Source organism: Grampus griseus (assembly GCF_964374135.1).
Source record: "Grampus griseus genome assembly, chromosome: 12".
NCBI classification, from domain to species: Eukaryota; Metazoa; Chordata; class Mammalia; order Artiodactyla; family Delphinidae; genus Grampus; species Grampus griseus.
This window is the reverse complement of record NC_139006.1, coordinates 84478653-84504822: the sequence shown is the minus strand read 5'-3', so window position 1 is coordinate 84504822 and position 26170 is coordinate 84478653. Positions and strand designations below refer to the sequence as shown.

The 26170-nt window shown below is 43.2% G+C and overlaps 1 protein-coding gene across 3 annotated transcripts in view; it reads left to right on the top strand.

Annotated features, from left to right (window-relative positions):
- The first annotated feature begins 210 nt into the window (after positions 1-210).
- The window catches only part of CYB5A (cytochrome b5 type A), a 41073-nt gene continuing 15113 nt past the window's right edge, over positions 211-26170 (top strand). For 2 of the 3 annotated variants that reach the window (XM_082667231.1, XM_082667233.1), the window contains exons 1-4: positions 211-447; positions 18855-18983; positions 20799-20828; positions 24519-24553. In XM_082667231.1, coding sequence (XP_082523357.1) covers positions 319-447; positions 18855-18983; positions 20799-20828; positions 24519-24553 — 323 coding nt within the window. In that variant the 5' untranslated portion in view covers positions 211-318. The remainder of the gene's footprint in view (positions 448-18854; positions 18984-20798; positions 20829-24518; positions 24554-26170) is intronic. The other variant, XM_082667232.1, reaches the window with a different exon arrangement.

Sequence of the window (26170 nt, the reverse complement as noted above, 5' to 3'; positions counted from 1 at the left end):
CCCCGCCCTCCGCGTGCTCGTACAGCTGTGACTGTGAAGGGCACCTTCTGCAGCCAATCAACACTCGCGAACTGGGCGCGGCCCGTTGGAGTTGGTGGAGTGTCGGCCGAGGGCGGGATCCTTGAGTGACACGAATTTTGGCCAATCATCGGAGGCCTTGTTTCGGCCTCCCCCCACCCCCACCCCAGTGCCTGCCTCCCTGCCCAGGCGCTGAGTAGCGCCGTGGGGAATGTCCCGGGGTAAGTTAGCGGAGACGCCGGTTGAACTCCGCCCGGCTGCGCTGCTAGTTTTAGGGCCTGAGGCTCGCCGCGTTCCGAAATGGCAGAGGAGTCCGACAAAGCCGTGAAGTACTATACCCTGGAAGAGATCCAGAAGCACAACCACAGCAAGAGCACCTGGTTGATCCTGCATTACAAGGTGTACGATTTGACCAAATTTTTGGAGGAGGTGAGTTGGTGGAGGCAGGATGCCGACTGGAGTTTGGGGGTTCCCTGTCGAGACTTGCCGTTCGCAGCGTGGTGGGATTGACCTGCCCGGCTCTATGTGCGCACCTGAGTGTGTTAACCAGTGCGTGCGCACCCGGCTTTGCACACCTGGGAGCTGCTCCCCGCGTCTGCATACTTGTGTGTGCACCCCCTGAGTCTGTACACCTGGGAGCGGACCCCGAGTTTGTACACCTGAGGCTGCGCGCCCGCGTGTTCACACCTGGAGGTGCATAAGCCACTGCCGCGACCAGGTGAACCAATTTAGCAGCCCTTGTAGGGCAGAAACTGTCTCCCGAGACCCTTCGCGGGCATGTAGGAGAGCACCACTTCGCACTTCGTGGGAAACAAAATCTCATCTGGAGCTGTCTTCCTAAGAGAGAGCGCAACTACGGAAGGATTTTTGAAGATCCTTTTTATCCTTGAGTGTGCATAGACCAGGTCTTCATCTAGGACAGGGGTCGTCCCACTTATTATTCCTGGAGTGGATTCCTAATTGGAGCCGGTTGGAGACCACCCACCTTGAGAGCTGTGGGATCCCACAAGAGGGGACCTTGAGTTCGGAGGTCCAGGTGTGGTCTGCGCCGGCTCTCCCCCTGGCATCCACAAGCCCACCCCACCATCCACGCCCACCCACCCGCTGTTCACCTAGAGGGCGCCCAGTGATATTTAAGGTATCCAGTGACGACTTCGGTGAGGTACAGTAGTGGACTCCTGCGAGTGAGCGTGGGGGTATGTATGTGGCTTTGATGAGGAGCAAGGGGGAGGGACAGTGAAGTGAAAAATGCCAGTGCAACTTCATCCTTAAGCAGCTTTGGGAATTGTAAAGTAACTTTGCTTAACTTTGAGGAAAACATTTCTTCGATGAGATTCTTTGTGTTGATTATAATTTTTGCAATAAATTCTAAGGAGTTTTTCTTTGCTGCCTCTGGCTGTGTTATATCACTGTGGGGGAGTTTCAGTCATAAATCTTAATGTAACACTTACTCTCCTTCATTTCCCCAGACAATAGACAGGAATGCTTAGTGATGGGAATTTTCTACATAGTTTGTGAGGAAAATGAAGATAGAGGCCTGGTCTGAGCTGGATCACAATTTATATCAAAGGACATTGGTTTTGTAGAGAATGTTTTAAAAAAAATTTTTTTAAAGATTGAAGTTGATGGTTATTAGTAAGATATATTACTGTTAAATTGTCCTCAGGTGATGTGCCAGAAGATAAAATAGTGTCCTGATCTGGTTAAGAGTGGTTTATAGCAGGGGGTCAGATCTGATCTGTCTTGTTCCTTCTGCTGAGCTACAGAGCTTATTTGCTATCAGAGATTCTTGAACTAGTAATTCTGCATCATAAGGTCAGGTCTAATTGATACCAGATGTCTGCTTAAAACTGTTCCTTCCCGCTTCCCATGGTATATGTAATTGTAGAATTTTAAGATCCATTGTGTGCTTTCTTTATTTGTGTCTATAAAAAAGAATAGCATTTATAAAATAATAGGATATTTTATGTTATGAAGCTTTGCCATTTTTTTCTTTCTTTTTTGTGGGGTCTGTCCTATTCATTGTGTTGTACAGGGGGCCTCTATGGTCTCCCCCCACCAGATGCCAGTATCACACCCTCCCCCCGTTGTGACAACCAAAAATGTCTCCAACTATTACCAAATGTCCCCTTGGGGACAACAAAGTCACTGCTAGTCAAGAATCACTGCCCTAAGATATATTTTGCATACCTTTTATGGGTACATTTCTCAGGAGATAAGGAAGAGAAGATGATTAAGCTTTACTATAAACCATTTACATTTCATTCTTATGAGGCAGAAAAGGAATTGCACAAGGTTTTCTAAGCGAAACGGGAAGAGATGCAAACCAGCTGTTCAATGGGTGAATTAGCTGACAGCAAATTCCTTTATTTTTCACTCAGTTTTCAATACTCTTTCTTTAAAAGTAGCTTGGGGAGAACATCTCTCAAGAAAAATGCGATGAGTCGAGTTTATCACTAATATTTGATAACTAATACTTATAGCAAGATAACTCAAAACTACTGTTTATAGTGAGATACATAAAAACAAGTTTACAGCGGTTCCTATAAACTAAACTTTTCTTAATTGCTTCTTGGTAGAAACTCCCCAGAATAGCCTATCTGTGACACCACTGCTCTCTGGTACTCACTCACGCCCTTCCTTTTGATCAGTGATCCTGTATCTGCTGAGTTCTTATAGTGGAGACTGTGGAACTCGAGAGGAAGAGATATCAGTTCTATTCTCCGAAGTTTCCGTTTGAGGAAGCAGGAATAACACAGAAAACAATGCATGGGCAGGGATTACACACAAAGCTGTGCTGTATCAGCCAGAGTCTAGTTCAGCGGTGGGGAGTGGACCCAGAGTGGCCGTGTGAGGCGTCAGGCAGCGACTCTGGTGAGTAGGGCCTAACATCAGCGGTGACAGACCGGCTCCCAGAGCTGGTCTGGATTAAGGTAGAACAGGACAGTGGCTGACATTGTGAAATGGGACCGATCAGAAGGATGAAGGTATGCAGCGAGGAGGAGGCTCCTGCAGCCTGTTCTAGCTGGTCATCGGCGGTGCCAGCCTTCCCAGAGCATCTGATTCTACTTTTAGGGGACATATGTTCTATTTACTGTTTTCACTATCTGTTTTCACTTTTTGTGACCATCTCTGATTAATGCAGTGTCCTAGGCTTTGGCTTCCTGCCCCAGCTTAGCCATCCTAGGATTCCCTGCCAGTGGCTTACTGCATCTTCAACATCTCCTTCACAGACCTGCAGGGCGCTCTGCCAGAATTTTCACTTCCTCCTAGATTCCTCCTGTTTCGTTGTTAGGGCAGTGCTATTTATCTCATCCCTTCTTTTGAAACAGAGAAAGGAGCCCAGAAGATATGTTTCTCCCCCCTTGCCCTGCCCCCTTTCTTCCATCATTTAAAAGCTCCAGAAATTCATGAAGGCTTTGCGTGGTAACTAAAGAAGATTCTACTTTCCCTAACTTACCCAAATATGAAAGAAGTTTTTTGTTTGTTTTTTGCCTTCCTACCTCTAAATAGTGAACTTTCATTATGGGCTAGATCTCCGTATATATCATAGATCTATATGCATGTCTGTATTCATGTTGAGACAGTATATACTGTGATGGATGGAAGGGGGTCCTAGTCTGTGCCTACGCTCTCTATGCCTCATATGCCTTATTTAACATAAAATGGGAGGATGACAATAGTGCCAACTTTGAGGGGTTATGATAAGAAACAAAATAATGCTGGTTAAACATATAACACAATGGCAGGTGTATGGTCTTCACAGTAAATGCAAACTCCTATACCTGTACAGGTCAGCATGGGGTGTGGCTTTCTTTCTGTAGCACCATATGCAGCTGAGTGCTAACATGAGATTTTAGGTGAAGGTGAAAATCTGGCAGGTGATGTTGAAACAGGAGAGCATTATAAAAATTATACCTTCTGGGCAGGAACACAAGTGAAGTTTCTAAGTTGTGCAGTGAGCTCCATCTCCTGAAATAATAGCCTTATAAAGCTGTTTTGTTTTCCAGAGAAGGGTAGACACCTGAGAGGGAAGATTGGCTCCTTATTACTGGCAATCTCAATAGCAGCAGGTGTTCAGTTACTATCTGATACTGATCTATGAGATTATGAGCCTTGTTGCCTACGTATTTTTTGAAAATTTATTTATTTTATTTATTTATTTTTGGCTGCGTTGGGTCTTTGTTGCTGTGCGCGGGCTTTCTCTAGTTGTGGCAAGCGGGGGCTACTCTTCATTGCACTGTGCGGGCTTCTCATTGCGGTGGCTTCTCTTGTTGTGGAGCACGGGCTCTAGGCGCGTGGGCTTCAGTAGTTGTGGCATGTGGGCTCAGTAGTTGTGGCTCGTGGGCTCTAGAGTGCAGGCTCACTAATTGTGGCGCACGGGCTTAGTTGCCCTCTGGCATGTGGGATCTTCCCGGACCAGGGATCGAACCTGTTTCCCCTGCATTGGAAGGCGGATTCTTAACCACTGTGCCACCAGGGAAGTCCCTGCCTACATATTTTGAAGTAGGTGGGTTTTGTTTTTCAATTCTGAGTTATAGTTTTTGAACTTATATTTGTGAATTTGAGTCTTGTCATTTCTGATTATATCATTAGCAGGGTTAACGACTGTAGAACTTTGAATGAAAATGCAGGCATTTGGGGCCAGGGAGAAAAATGGTTTGCTTTTCCCTTTCTGTGAGTTGGGCAGTAGCATTTATTCAGGTCTTATGAGTGCTGTGGAACATGAGAAGAAAATATCACATAATTGATGGCAGTAATATTAACTTGCTTTCAGTTCAAGTCTTTACATGTTTAATTTGTGAAATAGACACCTTCCTGAAAAATACTATAAAGCATAATATTTTGTGTCAAGTTGTCCTCCTTTACATGATCAAAATGGAAACTTGTTTCTGTAGAACTTTTTCTGGTGATCTTGGGATTCTGATGCTCTGTATCTGCATCTTAGATGTTCTTTTAACAGCATTCTGCCTTACAAAGCTGTTGGCTTCTGACTCACTTTTGCCTTTTGAGTCTTAGGCAGTATTCTCTGTAGCAGGTTTTGTTTTAAGGACTTACTTTTTGTTGTTTTCCTTGAACATGGCTGCCTGCTTTGCAGAGACGAGTGGTTCCAAGCCTGGGGGACCTCAGTGCCCTGGGGAGCCAGGAGGAGAGTGTGGGTGCTTGAAACTCAGTGTCCTTCATTTTGAAAAACACAGAGGACCCTACATCTTTACTGTTGGTAGGACTGTCATATTTAGTGCTAAAATCCCAAGTGCCTTTGTTTTTTTCAAGGAAGTTTGATAATATCCTGAATCTTATACTACTATAAAGCTGCAGTTGCAAATGTCTTTGATGAGTGTGAAATGGAAAAGTTATTATTATTTAACATACATAGTTTGGTAAATAAACCTCAGAAAATATGAAATCCATAGGAGGAAAATGTAAAGGGATCCTTGGTGGTAAAGGTGGTTCAGGCATCTTGGGTAAATAGCCATCAGAGCCTCATCTCACAATGGTGAATGTGAGAATTTATATGTTGAAAAAATCCAGGAGCTGTGAGCACATTTAAAGTTGTGACACTGGATGAGATGGCCGAGGGAAAGTGGAAAACACTAACTCTGTGACTAGGGCAGGGGACCTAAGATAACTAGTACAGCTTTAAAAGAAAACAGACATCCAGTTGGTACACAGCTGCTGTTATTTGCTTTGAGATTTCCCCCCAACCCCCATATCCAGGGTTCTCCATAGGAACCAGGGAGAAAGTAAAGGGAAGTTGTGAAAGAATAAAAAGAAAACCTTTGGAAGGTCAAAGGGCTAAAATGTGCTTTTCTTTCCATCTGCTGTCGTTTTACTGTGTTGCCTTCTAGAAGGTGGAGAAAACAGCCATTCCAGTTGCCCATGGGGAGTTTTTAAGTAGAGAAAGTTCTGAAGGAGTCTTCAAGGATGCCATTTGTTCCTAACACAGATGACATCTGCATGATTTTAAGAATCTGTATTATTTCATTCAAGAAAGAGATTGTTGGGCATGCGTGCAGAGGTTAAATGTTGTTTTCTAAAGGCCTCTTAAATAACTGGCCTGGAAGGGCTTGTTCTGAATGGAAATCTGATGAGGTTACTGCTCTGATGAAATCCTTCTGTGGATTTAGCTAATCCCCTGCCCTCTCCTTCCCACCCCCTCGCTGATTTCGGTCCTGCCCTCTGAGCTGTGGGTGGTACTGTGTTTGCTTGTCTGCCAAAGTCCCCGTCTCACTTACACGTGATTCCTGGGGGCCTCAGGAAGGGTCTCTCCCTCCTTCCTTCACACCGTCGTCCGTCTTCACCTTCCTTTCTTGTGGCTCTAGTTGTTAGACTGTCTTCCTCTTCAGAGCCCCTTTCCTGACATAGTCTTCAGGATTTCAGTGGTTCCATCACATTGGTTGTTGATTTATGAGTTTTCAGTTCAGGTAATGTATGTTGTTATTGTGTTAAAGAATGTGATTTCTAGAAGAACATAAAAAACTTCATTTTGTAGAAACAGACTGTCATTTCTCTGCTTAGTCCCTTTCCATGGCTTCCCAATGCATTTAGAATAAAATGCCACCTCTCTCCCGGTGTAACAAACTCTGCGTGATCTGGCCCCTTCCTTCCTCTCCCACCTCAGCTGGTAACACTGTTGCCTTGCCCTCCACACCTTTCTGTGTCCCTAACAAGTCAGGCTTGTTTCTGCCTTAAGACCTTTGTGCAGTTTTCCTTCTGCTTGGTGTGCCCTCCTTTCACCACCCTCTTCAGGTCGCCGCCCAATGTCTTCTACCAGAAAGGGGGATGTTCTGTCTCATCCTGCAGTGTCGGAGGCCCCGGGGCCCAGTGTTTTCCACTTTCCCTCAGCCGTCTCATCCAGTGTCACAACTTTAAATGTGCTGACAGCTCCTGGATTTCTATCTCCAGGTCACAAAGATGTCTCTCCTACACTCAGGATTCTCGTATCCGCAACTCACTTCGCATCTCCACTCAGATCTCTAACATGCCTCTCAGACACAACGTGTTGAAGACTGAACTGACCTTCCCTCACACATCTTGCTGCCACCTTCCGTATCTCAGTGATGACACTTCCATCCATTTGCTCAGGTCGAAAACCCTGGGGTCATGTCTGATCCTTCTGTCTCTCTCACACCCACACTGAATCCCCCAGAACATTCTGTGGGCTCAACTTTTATAAAGGAGTCAGAATCCAACTAATCTTTCCCCCTCTATGCCGGCTCCCTGCTCCAAGCACCATCACCTCCAGCCTGGTGACCCTCACCCCTGACTGTGTATTTTTGGTAGTAGAGTGCTATTTTAAGATGTCAGATCCTATCACTTTCCTATTCAAACCCTTCAGTGGCTAATGACACCACCCAATTTAAGACTTTGGATATAGCTGCAGTAATCAAGAAAGCGTGGTCCTGGCAAAGAGACGTATACGTAGATCAATGGAACAGAGTAGAGAAACCAGAAGTAGACCCATGCAGATACTTCTTACTTTTGACAGAGATGCAAAAGCAATTTGATGGAGGAAGGACAGCCTTTTCAACAAATGGTTCTGGAACAATTGGACAACAGTAGTCAAAAATATAAATCTTGACCCAAACCTCACACTTTATATAAAAATTAACCCCAAGTAGATCATAGATCTAAATATAAAATTTTAAGATTTTGAAGAGACTTAGGATTAGGCAAAGTTCTTAGACACAACAGCAGAAGCATGATCCATATAAGAAAAAGTGGATAAATTGGACTTCATAAAAATTAAAAACTCTGTTCTTTAAAAGATCCTGTTAATAGAATGAAATGACGGGGCCATTGACTAGGAGAAAACTTTTTCTAATCTCATATCTGACAAAGGACTTATATCCAGAATAATAAAGAATTTTCTAATCTCAACAATAAGGAAACAAATAATCCAAATAGAAAATGGGAAAAAGACTTGAATAGACATTTCCTCCAAGAAGATATATGAATGGCAAATGAATACATGAAAAGATGTCCAACATCATTAGCTGCTAAGGAAGTGCAAATTAAAACCACAGTGAGATACTATAACATACTTGTTAGAATAAAAATTACTGATAACCCAAATTCTGGTGAGGATGTAGAAATGCTAAATTGGTCATGCATTGCTGGTGAGAATGCAGAATGGTACAGACACTCTGGAAATCAATCGACCTGTTCTAAAAAGCTAAACATAGACTTACCGTATGACCCAGCAGTAGCACTCCTTGACATTTGTCCTAGAGAAATGAAAGTTTATGTCCACATAAAAGCCTGTACGCAAATCCCAGCAACTAGAACAATGCTGGCACAGAGAGAGGACTCAATATTGATTGATTGAATGAATAAAAGTTTGTAAGTGTAAACAATATCAGACAATTGATACAGAGTGGCTGTTGGGCTGGCAGCTTTATTTGTAAAGCCCCGAACTGGAAACAACTCAACATGTTCCTCAGTGGGTCCCTGGTGAGACTGGTACATGCATAGAGGGAAGACAACTCAGCAGTAAAAAGGGAATAAAGCAACCTGACTGGGTGTCAAGGGTATTACGCTAAGTGAAAAAAGACAGTCTCAAAAGATTGCACACAGTGTGCTTCCATTTCTGTGACATTCTCAGAATGACGAGGTCACAGAAGTGAAGAACAGATGATAGGTGGTGGGGGAGGGGGACTGCAAAGGGGCAGGAGGGGGAGCGCCTTTGTGGTGACAGAATGGTCCTGTGTTCTGTGAACCTGCATGTGGGAAAGTGCCACAGACCAGGACACAGAGATACACCAGACAGACACACAAGTGCACACAACAACTCTAAGTCAGTCTAGTGACCCCTATTTAAGATATTTGCTGGTTTTGACGATGCATTACAGTTATGGAAAATGTTGCCCATTGAAGGAATCTGAGTGATGGGCACATGGCACCTCTCTGCAGCTATTTTCAATATAAAGAGTTAAAACAAAAAACACATTCATCAGCTCCCTCTCTTTTGTGGTTAAAGCCAAGCCTGTAAGGCAGCTACAAGGTCCCACCGCCTTCTGGCACGTACTGCGTCATGCATGCTGATGCCCTTGCTCTTCTATGAACGTGCCAGGAAGCCTTCCACCATATAACCCTTTGCGCTGGAAGGTTATCCCCCAGATAGCAGCATGCTCACTCCTTCGCTGTCTCAACGAGGCCTCTCCTGAACCCCGTTTACAACTGGTCACCCCCCAGCCCCTGCATTCTGGGCCCACCACCCTGCTCTGGTGTTTCTTTTTCCTGTAGCATATGTCACCTTCTGACATGCCATGTAACCTATTTCTCACGTTTACTGCTTATCTGTCTCCCTCCACTGGAATGTAGACTCTGTGAATGCAGGAAGTATCCCAGCAACTGGAACAATGCTGGCACATAGAAAAGACTCAATAAATAGTTATTTATTGAATGAATAAGTGAAAGTTTACGAGTGTAAAATATTAGAAAATCGATGCAGAATGGCTGTTGGGCCAGCGTGGATAATTTCCTGACAGCTTGTTTTATTTCTCTCCTGCCTCCAGTTGCCTGTTTTAGCCAATTTTTTTTATTCTTAACACTAGATATAAAAGGAAAAATAGGCCTAATGATTTGGTATTGAGGAGGACTGGTTCCACCCTCAATCCTCCTTTTCAGTCTCAATTGTAGCCTGTCCTGTCCTCTCATCTTTTGGCCATTCCAACTCAAGATGGATCCTAGCGTAGATAGAGGAATAGCCCCTCTTAGATCATAACCCATCTTCCACTGGGCCCTCAATTTTGGTGGCTTTGCTTGTTCTTATGAGGAGCGTTGGGTTGAGCTGGGTCACAAGGCAAGCGGTGCGTGCTCTAACTCTCCTGTCCTCGGTGTCCCCTGACTGCTCTTGTCCCTCGGAGGCAGACCTGTCCCTGCCCCTTCCTCTACCCCAGGGTCATTACTTCTCAGTCTGGGACTTACTCTTCCCTTCAGAGATCCCAGGAGTTGTTACGTCTCCAGTGAACTCACTTATTTAACCTAATGATATAAGTTTAGTGATGGTAGAATTAAAAATATTGGTCAGGGCACACTGACTAAATGCAAAATTATCTTTGATTCATGGTAAATTTGGGGCCAAACATTTACTGTCTCAACTCTAAAAGTAACCATGGGGCTTCCCTGGTGGTGCAGTGGTTGAGAATCTGCCTGCCAATTCAGGGGACACGGGTTCGAGCCCTGGTCTGGGAAGATCCCACATGCCGCGGAGCAACTGGGCCCGTGAGCAACAGCTACTGAGCCTGCGCGTCTGGAGCCTGTGCTCCGCAACAAGAGAGGCCGCAACAGTGAGAGGCCCGCGCACCACGATGAAGAGTGGCCCCCGCTCGCCACAACTAGAGGAAGCCCGCACACAGAAATGAAGACCCAACAGTCAAAAAAATAAATTTATTAAAAAAAAAATATATATATATATATATAAAATAAAATAAAATAAAAGTAGCCATGAATGATTTTTCTTCTCTTTCTTTTCAAGGAGAGAACACTATAACAGCACTCTGCAGGATAGTTACCAGCTCACAGCTGCATTGCTTATCTGTTCTCATCCTAATGACCTTTAAGAATGATTTCATGTAGCGAATGTTCTTTGTCCTTATGGTATGTTGTTTCTATTAACTCTTGTCATTGGGTCTGTGGCTTAGTAGGATCAAGCCAGTTGATTAAATCCACAGAAATCTCTTCAAGATGAAGGGCAGGGTGGAAAGAAGGGGTCCCTTGGGGTTTGGGGTTTGGTGCTGGACTTAGCCTCAGCAGTTTACAGGGACCAGGTGCTGTGTGAGGTTCTGTGCAAGGTTCTTTCTGGCAGTATTGAATGTGCAGTATTGAATAAGAAAGGGAACGAAATTGATATTGATGGAACACCTATTACATGCCAGGTATTATACTAGTTATATCACTAATCTCTGTAGTTTAAGTGGGAGAGGTATCTAATGATGGAGAAATGGAAGCTCAGGAAGAGCTGCTACCTTCCTGGGTTGCTCTGCTAAGACGTGGCAGAGCTGGATCTTGAATTCAGCTTCCTTTGCTTCCAAACCTGGGCTTCTTCCGTAACACAGTACTACCTGGATGTGGAGGCCAAGACAGCTGGAGACCAAACCGCAACAAAGGTGCAGGGGCTATGGCCAAATACGTGACTGCTGAGGGGTCTGCTTTAACATTTTGTTGAGTGATATGGGGAAGGGTTATTGATAGCAATTGGGAGGTGACATGTGCGTGATTCTGTTTTCTCATTGCCTCCCCCAAACAAAAACAAATAAAAAAGTGATCAACAGTGCATTTTTATCCATGTGAAATCCGGTTATTTACAGTGCCTGCAGTTCCTCCGGGGTGCCATTGTGTCTCTGCCTCCGGGCCTTTGTGTTCTCCATTTTCTTTGCATAGAACACGCCCTTCCCCACCCCTTTTCACCTGGTGAACCACCAGTGTACCTTTTACACCGGACTAAGCACCCCCTCCTTAGCAACCCATCCCTGGCCGCTTCTCACCTCCAGCTCTGGGAGAGCTCATCCCTCCCTCTGTTGTGCCGTGGCTCTGCACCTGGGGCTTACTATGTTTAGCTCTTACTTGTCTGCATGTCACTGGAGTGTAATTCCCTGAGGGCAGGGCCATGACTTACCCACCTTGGAAACAACAGAGCTTGGCGTGGCACTTGGCAGATGTTTGAGTGAGCGGGTGGGTCTCATAAGCCAGCAGCGGGAATGCAAAGATGGGCCTTGTTTCATGTTTCATTGCATCATTTTCAGAGTGAAATGAGGAGAAGTAATTCAGATGATGCCTGTGAGCCTCTGGTCCCTAAGCTTTGAGGGTTCAGTGAGAAGGTGTGCAGAAAGCCCCGAGGCGGTGCAGACGCAGGTTCCAGCCCCTTCACCCAGTCCACAGGGGGGCAGAGCAGAACAGAGGTCTGGGGAACCCAACCAGCTTCAAGGCCATCACCCTTTGCCTTATCAGAAACAGTGTCTAGAAATGATAGGAAACATTTGGCCGTCTTGTTATTTTTTTCTAAATTTTATATAAATTGATTGCACTCCAAATAGTTGTTTTCATTTTTGGCTTAACTATTGAAGATCATCTCTTTAGATAAATTGGTTTTGCCTAGTCATTGTTTATGCACAGTCTTGTTTGTGCCACCGTTTTCTGGCAGTGTTAAGTGTTTGGACTGAAAGATCCTATTTAAAACTCCAGAACTGGTGGACTTTGGGTCCATATAACATTACATTTATGTGGAAAGGGTTTTTCTATTATTATCATTCGTTTTTGCCTAGTTAAGCAAACCCTCGAAGTGAATGGCTTTGACCTGATGAGTATTGCGATACTGCAGTGTGGTTCTGCATTCCCTTCTGGGTTTTTTTATTGGGACAACCTCGTAGCCAGACAGAGCCCTGAGACAGAAGCATGTCTATCCTTTGAATTGTCCTTAGTTATTAAGGCCCAGGAAGGCAGGGCAAATGACAACATTTCTTGGGGTCTAGAAGTGAGATTCCCCAACAAAGTCCCCAAAGAGATATGTACAAAGAAACTTTATTTTTAAGGCATCTAAAGTCACTGTGTTCAGAAACATGAAAACGGCCATTTAATTTGCCCATTCAAAAAAGAGAGGGGAGGTTGGACTGTAAGTCAGACCCCAGTGTTCTGGTCCTGCTACTCCATGAACTGTCAGTGCGATGTTGGGCTTAATTTCTCTGGACCCCCGGTTATCCATCCGTGAATTTAAGGATGTTGGGTCTCTGAAGGTTCTTTTAGACTCTGAACTTCTGGGGTTTTTAACATGTAGCCTAGCCTTTTGAGTTAAGATCTCCAGTTGAGTTTTATGCTTTGGATGCTTTGCTCACAGGTGAGGTGGAGGGCAGCCGACTTTCAGGAAGCCGAGAGGGGCTTCTTATTAAGGCTGGCGCCTGTGGGCCGGTAGAGGGAAAGAGAGGGGTTTGTGCTGCTATGCTGGTCAGATTGCTGCATGTCTGCAGTGGTGCTCTCCCTGTCTGGATTTTGAGCCTCTCTGTTCTAACCATGACAGGTCCATCCGGCATTTTGTCATGGTCGCCCTGCTCTTCAGGAACCCACAGTGATCCTCAGTGTCTTCCACTTCACACTGGCTCTCAAGGCCCTAATGGTTTGGTCCTTCTAACCATCCAACCTGTGTTAGGATTCTCCAGAGAAATAGAACCAATAGGAGATACTCATACATATTTCATATATATATTTATGTATGAAGAGATTTATTATAAGGAATTGGCTCCCATGATTATGGAGGGTGAGAAGTCCCCCAGTCTGCCATCTGCAAGCTGGAGACCCAGGAGAGCTGGTAGAGTGATTGTCTGAGTGTGAAGGCCTGAGAACCAGAGGAGTCAATGGGAGGCTGAGGGCGGGGGAAGGAGAGATAAGATATCCCAACTCAAATAATGATACAGGAAAACAGGTGAATTCTTCCTTGCTCCACCTTTTGTTCTATTCAAGCTCTGAATGGATTGGATAGTGCCCACGCACATTGAGCAGGGCCATCTCCTCCACTGAGTCCACTGATCCAAATGCTAATCTCATCTAGAAACACCTCCCAGAAATCAAGTTTCACCTCAAGTTGACATGTGAAGTAAGCCATCACACAGCCTCACATGTTTTACTTTATTCACACTCGTCTCTTCAGTTGCCCCAAGTATGCCATGCATATTTCAGCTCTACCCACCACCGGTCCCTCCCATCAGGAAGCTTGCACAAGCCTCTTAGATAGCCTCATCCACCAGAGGGCAGACACAATCACAGAGAGATAGACAAAATGAAAAGGCAGAGGATTATGTCCCAGATGAAGGAACAAGGTAAAACCCCAGAAAAACAACTAAATGAAGTGGAGATAGGCAACCTTCCAGAAAAAGAATGCAGAATAATGATAGTGAAGATGATCCAGGACCTTGGAAAAAGAATGGAGGCAAAGATCGAGAAGATGCAAGAAATGTTTAACAAACACCTGGAAGAATTAACAAACCAACAGAGATGAACAATGCAATAAGTGAAATGAAAAATACACTAGAAGGAATCAGTAGCAGAGTAACTGAGGCAGAAGAATGGGTAAGTGACCTGGAAGATAGAATGGTGGCAGTCACTGCCGTGGGTCACACATGAATAGTCAAAACTATGAGGCTATATCTGTTTTTCTTCTTTAACCTCAAATTAATTGTATGCTTTTTCAGGATCAAATTGTGTCTATTTTTCATGTACTTTTGTGTGTCCCAGGCGATGCTTTGCACATAGTATTCATAAATATTTGGATTAAATGAATTAAACAGAATTGAATATGAAATTATATGGTTTCTGAATGGTAAGAACTATTATAGTTCAGGAGAAGGAAAGGGGTGTGAACTAGAATAGTTGGAATGGGAAAGTTGTTGTCAGTCACTTAACCAGTTGCATATACTAGTTCTAAGACCAATGTGTAATCAGCCGTGCACATCTCCTTTATTTATCCAAACTTGCTTACAAATACTTCTTTGTATCTGCCATGTGCCAGGCATTGAACTAGGTATTGGGCAGCAGGGATGAGTAAGACAGACAAAGGCCTCTGTCCTCATGAATCTTACAAATGATTGACAAAATAGAGCTTCAGGAGTTCTAGGTGCTGTGAAGGAAAGAGCAGGGAGGGGATAGAGACCGTGGTGTGAGGATGGGGTAGGCCCTTCTGGATGGGCAACTCAGCGAAGGGCTCTGAAAAGCTGACATGTGAGCAGGGATAAACAAGGGGACAGACGAAATCTCATCAAGGTTTGGGAGAAGAGCATTCCACACAGAGGCAAATGTAGGGGTTCTGAAAATCCTCAGATGTTAGCTTAGTCCAGGGTAGCTGGTCATAGTGGAAGCGAGAGAGGTAACAGGTAAACAGGTAACAGGCATGATGGAGTAAGCACAGTCGATTGTGGGAAGGATGGAGAAGAAGCAGGAGACCCGTTAGGGGTCAGTTGTGGTTGTCCATTCAGGAGATGCTGGTTTGGTCTTAAGGTGGTAGCATTGGAAGTGGGGAGAGGTGGTTAGCTTCTGAATATGTTGTGAAGATAACCAGCTGGATTTGCTGATGGATGGCAGTGAGAAGGAAAGAGGAATGAAGTTTGATTTCTAGTTTTTGGCTGCAGCAACTGTATGCATGGTGGCAACATTCACTGCGAATAGAAAAACTGGGAAGGAGTGTATCTGGGGGCAAAGTAAAACGTTCAGTTTTGGTTATGTTATGTTCAGGATGCTCACTAGACATTGAGTGAACAGGTAAGTAGGCTGTTGCATGTGGGAGAAGTCTGGAGCTCAAAGGAAGCCTAATGAACTGCACTCGCTAGAGAACAGGTGATATTCTGGGTCGGAGACCAGGTAAGATCACCAGGAGAGCTAGTACAGGTGGAATGGGAGAGCGCCAAGGACTGAGCGCTGAGGTTGAGACTCGGAGAAGATCAGGAGGGGAAATAAAGTTGAAGGGAAACTAGGAGAGCCTGTTGTACTGGAAGCCACGTGAAGAAAACATTTCAAGGAGAAGAGATCCACTGTGCCAGCATCGCTGAAAGCATTTATGCTGTGAGCAGTAGAAAGCCAGTTGTAATTCCAGGACCTGGTAGCCACCATTCTCTTTATACCACAAGAATTTACCATGTCTTTCTGAAAGTGTTCTTAGGAATGGGTAGAGATTGTGACAGTTGATGTCTTCTGAATTATGGATTATGCCAATGTTTCATCTTTTAAAATCTATTTCCTGTTTATTTGCTTGCAAATAACCCTTATATACAAAAAGATGTAAAAAATGAAAGCTATTTCCACTTATTTTATTGGTATTCCCTAGTTTGTATCTGGAGATTCTCATATGTTATCAGCGCAAGGTGGTACTTGGGGACCTTATAATAAGTAGAGGTTTTACAGAAGCAGACAGGGAATTATGCACATGGAAAATGGAATCTTCCTCTGGAAAAATGGGAGATTTTTTGTTAGAAGGACAATTCCAGTGGGAATGGCTTGTTTTGCCATGGCTGCCACCGGTTCTGTCCTTCCTGGGTCCTCCTACCGTCACCGCTGACGTTCCCTCCAGTCTTTCTCTCTCTCTGGGCTCTACAGTGGCTGACTGCCTGCACATGGTGGGATGAGTGGAGGTCCTAGCGAGTGACCCTTTCTTTACCAGGACAGATTTCTGATACAGACTTCACCAAAATTTGTCTCAGACTTTTTTTTTTTTTTTTTTTGCGGTACGCGGGCCTCTCACTGTTGTGGCCTCTCCAGCTGCGGAGCACAGGCTCCGGACGCGCAGGCTCAGCGGCCACGGCTCACGGGCTCAGCTGCTCCACGGCATGTGGGATCTTCCCTTACCGGGGCACGAACCCGTATCCCCTCCATCGTCAGGCGGACTCTCAACCACTGCGCCACCAGCGAAGCCCCGTCAGACTCTTTTTTGTTACCTCTAATCTTGCCTGCCTGTAACGAGGCATTTTGGTCTTTTCCTTAATCTTTTAGAAAATCCTCAGATAATTTTGCTTTGCATGCCTGTTCTTATATCACTTTCCTTTTTCAAAGCCTTGCCTTTTCTTTGGGCTACCCCAAATTCTATAACCTGCCCCAAAGATAGTAGTATGTTCTCTGAGAGTTTCTGGAAAGAAATGGGAGACATAGACCATCTCTGGGAATAATCAAGACGGCGCCAACACCAGCGTTCCCAGTTTTCTTTCTTTGTCACTTTCGGGCGCCAGCAGGTAAGGAAGAGCATTTCTTTTAGTCTTCAAATGTGATGGTTGCTTATTAAAACGGCAGCATGAACTTAAGTCACAAGAGTGAGGACAGTGACAAGACGAATTGCGGAGTTCCACACCATCATGATTTAGACTTGATTTCCTTGGCAGTGTGTCTCTGTTTGCCTCTCCCTGCACATAACAAGCCAGTCCCATATTTATTGTCTTACCAAGACTTGAATTATATTTTTCCAAAAATCAATTTTTAGGCTTTGTTTCCTTACTAATTGTTTAAAAAAATCCAAATAATCTTAAAAAGTAGAGCAAATGTATTTTAGCATCAATTCATTTATTCTATATTTTTTCCTAAACAGTGGTCATTCAAACCAATATAACCCAAGATGTTTCTCTCATTCTCTATTTTTTCCTTAGAAAACTGCCTTATAAAAAAAAAATGAAAACTGCCTTATAAATGGTTTAGGCAGGGTCTGAATCATAAATGGTTACATATGTGCATGCATACACATATGCATAATGCATACACACTTGCACATGCAATGCATGTGTGCATACATACATGTAGACACATACTTCTTTGTTTCCTGTGCTTGATGAGAAATTAAGTTGAGAAGTCCTTTTGTTTTAGGTGAAGACTATTGTGTTACGGTCTATGAAGTAGAATTGTTTACTTTCTTCAGTTTAGCACTTTAAAGATAAAATTATATATATATATAATAAATTTATTTTATTTATTTATTTTTGGCTGTGTTGGGTCTTCATTGCTGCGTGCGGGCTTTCTCTAGTTGCGGCGAGCGGGGGCTACTCTTCATTGCGGTGTGCGGGGCTTCTCATTGCAGTGGCTTCTCTTGTTGCAGAGCACAGGCTCTAGGCGCACAGGCTTCAGTAGTTGTGGCGTGTGGGCTCAGTAGTTGTGGCGTGCGGGCCCTAGAGCGCAGGCTCAGTAGTTGTGGCGCACAGTCTTAGATGCTCCGCGGCATGTGGGATCTTCCTGGAACAGGGCTCGAACCCATGTCCCCTGCATTGGAAGGCGGATTCTTAACCACTGCTCCACCAAGGAAGTCCCAAAATTCTATATTTTTAAAACTTGTATAATTTTCTGATTGTTTACAAAAGGCCAATCTATGTTTTTGTTTTTTGTTTTTGCGGTACGCGGGCCTGTCACTGCTGTGGCCTCTCCCGTTGCAGAGCACAGGCTCCAGACGCGCAGGCTCAGCGACCATGGCTCATGGGCCCAGCTGCTCCGCGGCATGTGGGATCTTCCCGGACCGCGGCATGAACCCATGTCCCCTGCATCGGCAGGTGGATTCTCAACCACTGCGCCACCAGGGAAGCCCCAATCTATGTTTTTAACCTCATTTGAAATTTTCCTTTGAAGATAGGCTGTAACTGGAAAATAATGATTTAATTTGGGAGACTTGTCTATGGTCACATATCTTTAACAGGACCCAAAAGTTAAGGAACTCATGAATGAAGCCACCCACACAGAAGAAACAACAATCTGTGAATTTGCATAATTTGTGTGTGCTGCATAAGTTAGTCATTTTGTGTCTCCCACGTTGTTGCTTCTGTGCCTGTCAGGCTGTGCCTAAGAATAAACAGACTGTTCGAGAATTAACAAACCACGTTTGTCATTGCCACGGCCTTGGAGATGCATCAGGAAGCTTCAAGCTGGCTTTCAGAGTGAGCCAGTCAACAGCCTGTACCTCCAGGGCGGCTTCCCATGTTTAAGTGGACTCATATTCTGTGCCCCAGTGGAAGGCTTTTAAATAAGTGTGGAAATGCGTTCAAGATGTAGATTGGGTAAAGACTGAGAAAAGCTTTTTGAGATTTTGAGAGCTTTATGGAAAAGCAAAGAGGACATTCCCAAAGGATGAAAAATGTGTGCCTAATGGTTTTATTGTCATGTGAATAACTGGGAAATAAATGTCTTACTATTGGAGAAAGTTTGTCTGTACTTTCAAGTAGGAAATTGAATACAAAGGAATCGTTTTCACCCAGGTTGTGAATGGTTTATATTGCCACATTGTCATCTGTGGCTTCTGGAGTAGCCTATTTGGTTAAGTAAACGGGCCACTTCCTTTTAACTCATTTGCCTGGAAAACATACTCATTTTTCTGTCTGTCCTTCAAACAGCACCCTGGTGGGGAAGAAGTCTTAAGGGAACAAGCTGGAGGTGATGCTACTGAAAACTTTGAGGATGTCGGACACTCTACAGATGCTCGAGAATTGTCCAAAACGTTTATCATTGGAGAGCTGCATCCAGTAAGCACCTTTTGGGGGCCTTGTTTCTCTTTAAGGCTGTGGGTTGACCTTACTCGAATCTGTAGACTTGCATATTACAAAATTGAAAAAGGAGAAAAGCAAAAAACAGTTCCTCCTGACTTTAGAAATAAATTGACCAGAAATTTCTTTGCATTTCCCTGGTTGCACTTTTCACCAGCACTTAGAATCCTCTCACTCCGGGGTCACGTCCTGGGGACGGTGCGTCTCAGACTCTGAAGTTTCCCTGAGCAGCAGATTTTAGAAGGTGGGGGTAGTGACCCAGAGTAGGGTTATTTTGTCTTTCTTTCTTCTTTGACCAGAATATTTTTCTTAAGAAACTCCTTTCTACTTTCATTAGTTTGAGGATATTTAAATTCTAAAAAATGATTTAGAAATTTAAAAAAAATCAGCTATGTTAAATGAATAAACTCTGCCTTCTGTAAAACCCACACATGGTCCTCAACCTTGTCACTCTACCTGAGACCTTTGAGAACATCATCTTTGGTGGCAGTCCATGGACTGATTTTGCAGAAACGTAGGCTTGTTTTGGCTTTTATGTAAACCCAGGGCTGTAATAGGAATTTAGGCCCTTCTGCAGCATTTTAAAATGTACATTTATAACTTCACTCATCTGTCAACCAAAGTCATCAGGAATATAGCTGCAAACTTGGAGATGTGCAAACTTGGAATCTGGAGCAGACAGGTAGATCCCTCTCACCTCTAGAGAGACCCTGGACCTCTCCTCAGAGCCAGTGCCTTCCTTTCTCCTCCTCCAGCTCTGGGCACGTTACCAGTGGCCAACCTGAAGGGGTGGAGGTGCTCCTAGAAGCGGGCTCCAACAAGAAAAAAACATAGCAAATAGCCTCAACCCCAGTGAGCACACCTAGAAACCATATGAAAAACAGCCATACAAAAAGTTCTGTTGCATCTAATTGATGCTTCTTGTAGTGACTGTGAATAAAGGAAAGGTTGAAGTAGGCTCTTTGGGGAAGCCTGAAGGTAGGAAATCTGTTTTAGAGCAGTTTCCGTCGAGTGAGACGTGGTTTTTTTGGTGGTGGGAGATGGTACTTTGAGAAAGGAAGCTTCATTTATCAGGAAGGTTTATTCATCCACGTATTTTCATCTTTATCTTCATATGTCACCAAAGCGAAATAGTTGTATGGTAATTGGAAAGGCCTTCCCTTAAAATGTTCCATCCTGTCCTTATTCTTTCCATTCCAAAGCTTGTGAGGGTAGAGCAGGTGGGATTTCAGACTGTGACTGCAGCATTTCTGCCTCACCTGTGATCACCCTTTAGGGAGTAGATTATAACCCTATAATTGGGAGACTGCAGGAATTCACTGAGGATACCACACAAATTACACACACACACACACACACACACACACACACACACACACACACACACACACACACACACACACACACACACACACACACACACACCCTACCCCCCCCCCCCCACCTCAAAGTGAATTTCAGAGGATAGAAGGGAAGAATCTAAGTAGGTCTCAGCTGCTCCCTGAATTACAGATCATAAATATATATACAGATCAGCATATAAATATGACTATCATGCTATTTTAAACTTTGGAACGCTAGATCGAAATAAATATAGGCACTTAATCTGCTATTAATTTTTGCAGTCAGATGGATCAAACTGTATTTGATAACCTAGATGGAACCTAAAATGCTAATTACTGAATAATAATTTTTTTTTTTAAATCTCAGTAAAAGCGAGTACTTTGGAAATGGTAGTTTTACAGATGTTTTTCCTTTCATAATGGACCTTACTTTTTTTTTCCTTAATTGCAGGATGACAGGTCAAAGATAACCAAGCCTTCGGTAAGTGTGACCATCTCCAGTATCTCAGCTATAGTTATCTGCGCTGTATTTCATACCTGTCAAACTGGAGGGCATTTATTTACCTGAGACCAGCTTAGGTCTTTCTAGGTTAGATGAATATGTACCCTGTTGTCTCAGCAAAATTTTTTGTTTGTTTAGGCCGCTCAGTATATTTCATTAGGATAGCTTGTATATTCTTGTCACATGACTCTCAATACTTAAAATAACTTTTTCACCATAATTATCAACAGATACCTTTTGAAGAGCTACTTTTTATAAGTAGCATTGTGCTTCTGATCTGAAAGATTTGACATAAGCCTTCTTTTCAGAGAACTTAAAATCTGAGCAGAGGTCTTAATACTTAAACCTTTAAGGACACTACCTATGTCTTCTTCATCTTCATGTCTCTGGGACATAGTAGGTATTCAGTAAATATTTGTTGGTTGAATTTAATGCTAATTAAAGAACTTTTTGATGTATTTTTCCTTAAGGAAGAAAAATAATTCTAGTAGTGCTACTCTTATGCCCTGGTTCACTAGCCCTTCTCTCTGAACTGATCACCTCACTTAGATGACTTAGTACCTTTTTTGAGGCTCCTTTTTGGGCTGTTGAAATTCTGTGATACATGAAGTTTTTTGCTTTTTCTCTAAAGTCTGTCAGGGAAAAAGTGTAATTTTTCCCATTAGGTGTTCAGTATGTTAGTAAGCTTGGTGCATATCATTCAGCTGTAGTAAAACAAGGATTTGCTAAGGCTTGTTACCTGAACTTGGAACTAATGTAGGTCCAGCCATGTCCTGAACCACGATTCCTACCAGCAGAAAGCAAGCACCAATTAGAGCTAAGATCTCCTACATAACTGTTTTACTTCTGAGAGGCAGACTCTTCCTTTAGAACATATGTGACTTTGCTGACTTAGAGCAGAACTGGAGGAATATGGGACAGGAACTTGCTATTTTTCTTAGAGGCCATAAGCAGACACAGTGAAAGAAAATACATGACCACTTTCCTAGATTTATCTTTTCTGTGCTTCTAGTTTATCAGAAGAGAGTGTTCCTTGTTGGGTGTGTCTTATAACCATTCCATCTATCTCCAGTCTGATAAATGTACACTGTGGTCTGAATTTTTGTCTGCTGAAGATATTCAAATTGTGAAGGAATCTGCACCAAAGATTATTAGCTTGAACCTGCCCAAAGGGAAACGGTGAAGCTGCCAAGTTAAGATATTTGTAGACACAGAGACACATTTTTAAGTTAGCAAATCCAGGTCTATCAATTTGACATGGACGATATCATTAGTGGCAATACCTACTGATAGGATTTTGTGGTTGCAGTTTTCAAAACATTGCTATGTTAGTGAATTGTTTTGGTTCTCATGATATCACGGGGGAATTCCTGGACCTTCTAGGGAAGGTGAAGGCAATGAAACTCAACCTTGTTCCAGGCTTTGACCTTGTTCAAGGTCACACACTGCAGACCCACTGCTAGCACCCACTTAAGGCTTGGCAGTTGCAAGTCTCTCATGCCTCCGTAGGCTCTAGCCTTCGCATCAAAGGCATCACTCCATCAGCAGTATTTTTAGGAAAGCCTTCCAGTGAAGAAATAGGCTAAGTGAGATGAAGTTATAAATGAGGTGACTTTGATTTGCAAAAGCTCAGTGGGCTTTGCATGCTTTTATTGAGAGCTTATCATGTACTGATTTCATTGTTAACCTTTTCCTGCTTGAAATTGAACCCCTCAAGGTCACGGAGTGAACAGGAGGCACAGCCTGTAATAAAGACCAGAGTCTTTTTTCCCTGTTCTGACAAATTTGTTAGTTACATACCAAAACCCAACTGTGGCCCAAGTGCTAATTCAAACTTGCCTTAACTCTTAAGCATCCCTGGGTTAAGAGCCTAACAGATAATAAGCAATCAAAAATGCATATTGTCTTTTACAGTTCAGCTCTTTAGAGGATCATTGTTGTTGCTGGCGGTGACGATGCACTAGTAGTGGAAGGCAAGCCAGCCAAGTTTCCATGCCGAGTTGTCAGCATGTTTGGTGAAATGCATGTGCTCGGTATAACAAAATAACAGATCCGTGTTTGCCTTCTGTTTACTATTTCAGGCTTAGCTGTCTAGTGTGACAATAATTTACCTTAAATGAACTGTTGTATTTGTTTCAGAACTGATTATGTCTTTCTTTATATGTCTCTAATAGCTAAATAATATTTTCTCATTGTCCAGTTACTTCTAGTAATCCTTATTAATTTTATTCATCTATGCAAAATTTGAAACCTAATCTTGCAGTAGTTATGGATACATTTTGTAGTCTCTAAGATTTAATATTGCTTAAAAAGATAATAACTGTGAAGTTTTCTTTTAAATGACTATTTTTTTCCCTCCTCCTGTGTCAGGAATCTTAAAGGCCATGTTACCAGGTTGGTGGGTCTCACAACTGCTTTGCTTGCTCTTCCTGGAAGGTTTCTGCCTTTCCATGGGAATGTCTTTAACTCGCCTTGCTGTGTGTAGCTTTGCCTCACTGCAAATCGCTGATTGTTTTGCTAATGGTTTTTTACCTTGTGTTTTGGGAAACTACAGAGATAGAACTCTGTGAAGCTGCCTTATTTCTGTCTACCTTTCTTTGAGGCACTAATACTTTTGCTGGTGTGGCGCTTCAAAAGAATGCTTCTTAACAAGTTTTTAAGCCCGAAAAAGCTTACATTTCATTAGGCCTTAGCTACCCCACTGTTTGGGGAAGTATGCATCTTCCTAGAGCCATCCATAGTTCATTTTCATGGTACTGACAGGAAGGACCCCACTCAGAAAGTGCTGGAAAGTGATACAGGCTGTAACTGAAAGACCGCGGCATTTGAAGGTTTCTTGGTGGGTGACAGTGTGAAGTCAGCCTGTGACGCCTCCAGTGTCTTTTTAGAGCCTTCTTGACAGAGTTAAAGAAGGCCAGGAAAGGTGGTCCAGACTGTTATAATTTAAGTGATACTTCTTATTTTTTCTTTTTGGTTGACATGTCTTTTTATATAATCTGGGTACACTTTTACTTCATATGAGATTTGATGAAATAACTGATGTTTTTATTGAACATTTCATTCATGCATTTGAAAAATGAAACAAAGATAATGAAACTTTAAAGATAATGATAGGTTCTGTATATGTATAAATGATACCTGTGTTCGGTTTCTATGTTAAAGTATTTAGATGTGCAGAATATTTTAGGTAGCCTATTAATTTTTAACATTTTCTTTCAAATTATCTAATTATTTTTTCTTCTGAAAAAATGGTGAAATTAGGTATTCAGGTGAGAAGTTTATGATATAATTTTCCCTTTCAACTGTTTTTGAAGAATGCACTGAATAAGAAGAATGAATTGAATAAACTATTGTGATCTTGTTTTTTTTTTTTTTTTTTTTTTTTTTGCGGTACGCGGGCCTCTCACTGCTGTAGCCTCTCCCGTTGCGGAGCACAGGCTCCGGACGCGCAGGGTCAGCGGCCATGGCTCACAGGCCCAGCCGCTCCGTGGCACGTGGGATCTTCCCGGACCAGGGCACAAACCCGCATCCCCTGCATCGGCAGGCGGACTCTCAACCACTGCGCCGCCAGGGAAGCCCTGTGATCTTGTTTTAAAACAGGTTTTAGTCAATTGAATAAATGTTTAGATGTTCCCCTTAACTTACTTTACTTTTTCTCTTGTGTTTCAGGAAACTCTTATTACTACTATTGATTCTAATTCCAGGTATGTGGTAGTTTTCTTTAAAAGCATTATTGTGATCAGAAGGCTCCTAAAATCAGAGTTGGACTGGGGGCCTCTCCCCTCATCCGAGGTGCCTCTGTTGCTCCGGCTCCCGCCGTGTGCCTCTCAGTGGACAGGCCAGGGGTCATCTCCACTTAGCACCCAGACTACCCAGGGCCTTCCCTCCTCAACTGTCTGACAGCTCCGACCATGGACACTTTAGAGCGACCCCAGATCTCACCCTCCAGCTGCATCTACCTTAAGGAACAGAACAAATGTAGTCTCCTGTTCCCCCGTGGCAGTCCTGTGACCTGGGCAATCTTTTAATCTCCAGGCGGACATTCCTCATTTCCTTCCTCATTTGATATGTGGTCAGTTTCTTAAATTGTCATGATTATACCTCCCTAAGCATGGCTCAGTTTTCCCTTGTCCCTTTTTTAGGTTGGTCTTAAACTCGAATGCAGTAATCCAGTGTAGCATGAATCACTTGTTCTAAGCACTAGATTGCTTTATTATAGTTTAAGATCATAATGACGTTTTTGGCAGCTCTACCATCCTGACTTGTTTAATTGCCATTATATACATTTTTGGGGACTCAAGCTCAAAGCTACACAGTCCTGCTTATTAATTTCACCCTGTCAAATTTTGCTGCCCCCAGGCTGTCAGTGTTCTGGTACATTCCCTGCAGTATTTCCTTATTTCCTCTTGCTTTCCCCTGAAATGTCAGTCTCCTTCTAAATGGAAACTGAAAACCTACCAAATTACACTTATAATCCTTTTGCAATTTAAATCTTTATTTTGAACTTGATCTTTGAATGGGTTGATATGTGAAGAATATTAAAGGGTAGAAAGTTTATGACAGAAAATATATGTATACGTAGCTGTTACCGGCTCTTTATTCAGATTCTGAAACCTATACATTAATTTCTGTTTTCTAAGAAATTATAGGTTCAAATCTGTATTGAAGATCTTCCTAACCCTGCCCCTGATATCATCTGTCATTTATAGTAGATCAAAAATTCTATGCATCAGGACCGAACAATGTGTAAATTAGGGATTTTTGTGAATTTACACCACAAGTTAAGGAATTTGGGCCTGTTGTTTATTAACACGTTAAACCTACTACACACATGTAAAGAGTAGATTTTCAAAACAAAATCACAGAATGTTGAGCTGTGGTGCTAGTAGCAACCGTACTAATCCCATGCTTCAAACTCCTTAACTTTATGCTCAGGGGACGTGATTTGCCCTTGGCTATAGAGCTTGCTGACGGCTCTCTCGAAATGAGAACCTTGGTCTTCCGGTTCTCAGTTCAGTGCCATTTTCAATTCTTCACTTACGGATGTAACTAGAATAAAACCTGCTAGGAATATTCACTTTCATGAACTTGTGATATGTAACCCAGAGTTGGTGTCTTTTTGATAAGTCACTAGTTCTAGGTGGCATCTGTCGGGGGAGTGATTCATAGCTCTTTGTGTAAGTACATAGAAACAGATCTAAATGGAACCGGGAGGACATTAGTTTTCTTATAAGGCTGGAAGGACAGACCAGTTGCCAGTATACCAGGACATGTGTTGTACTCACTGCACTTTCAGCAATTCAGTTACCTTTTCATCCAAA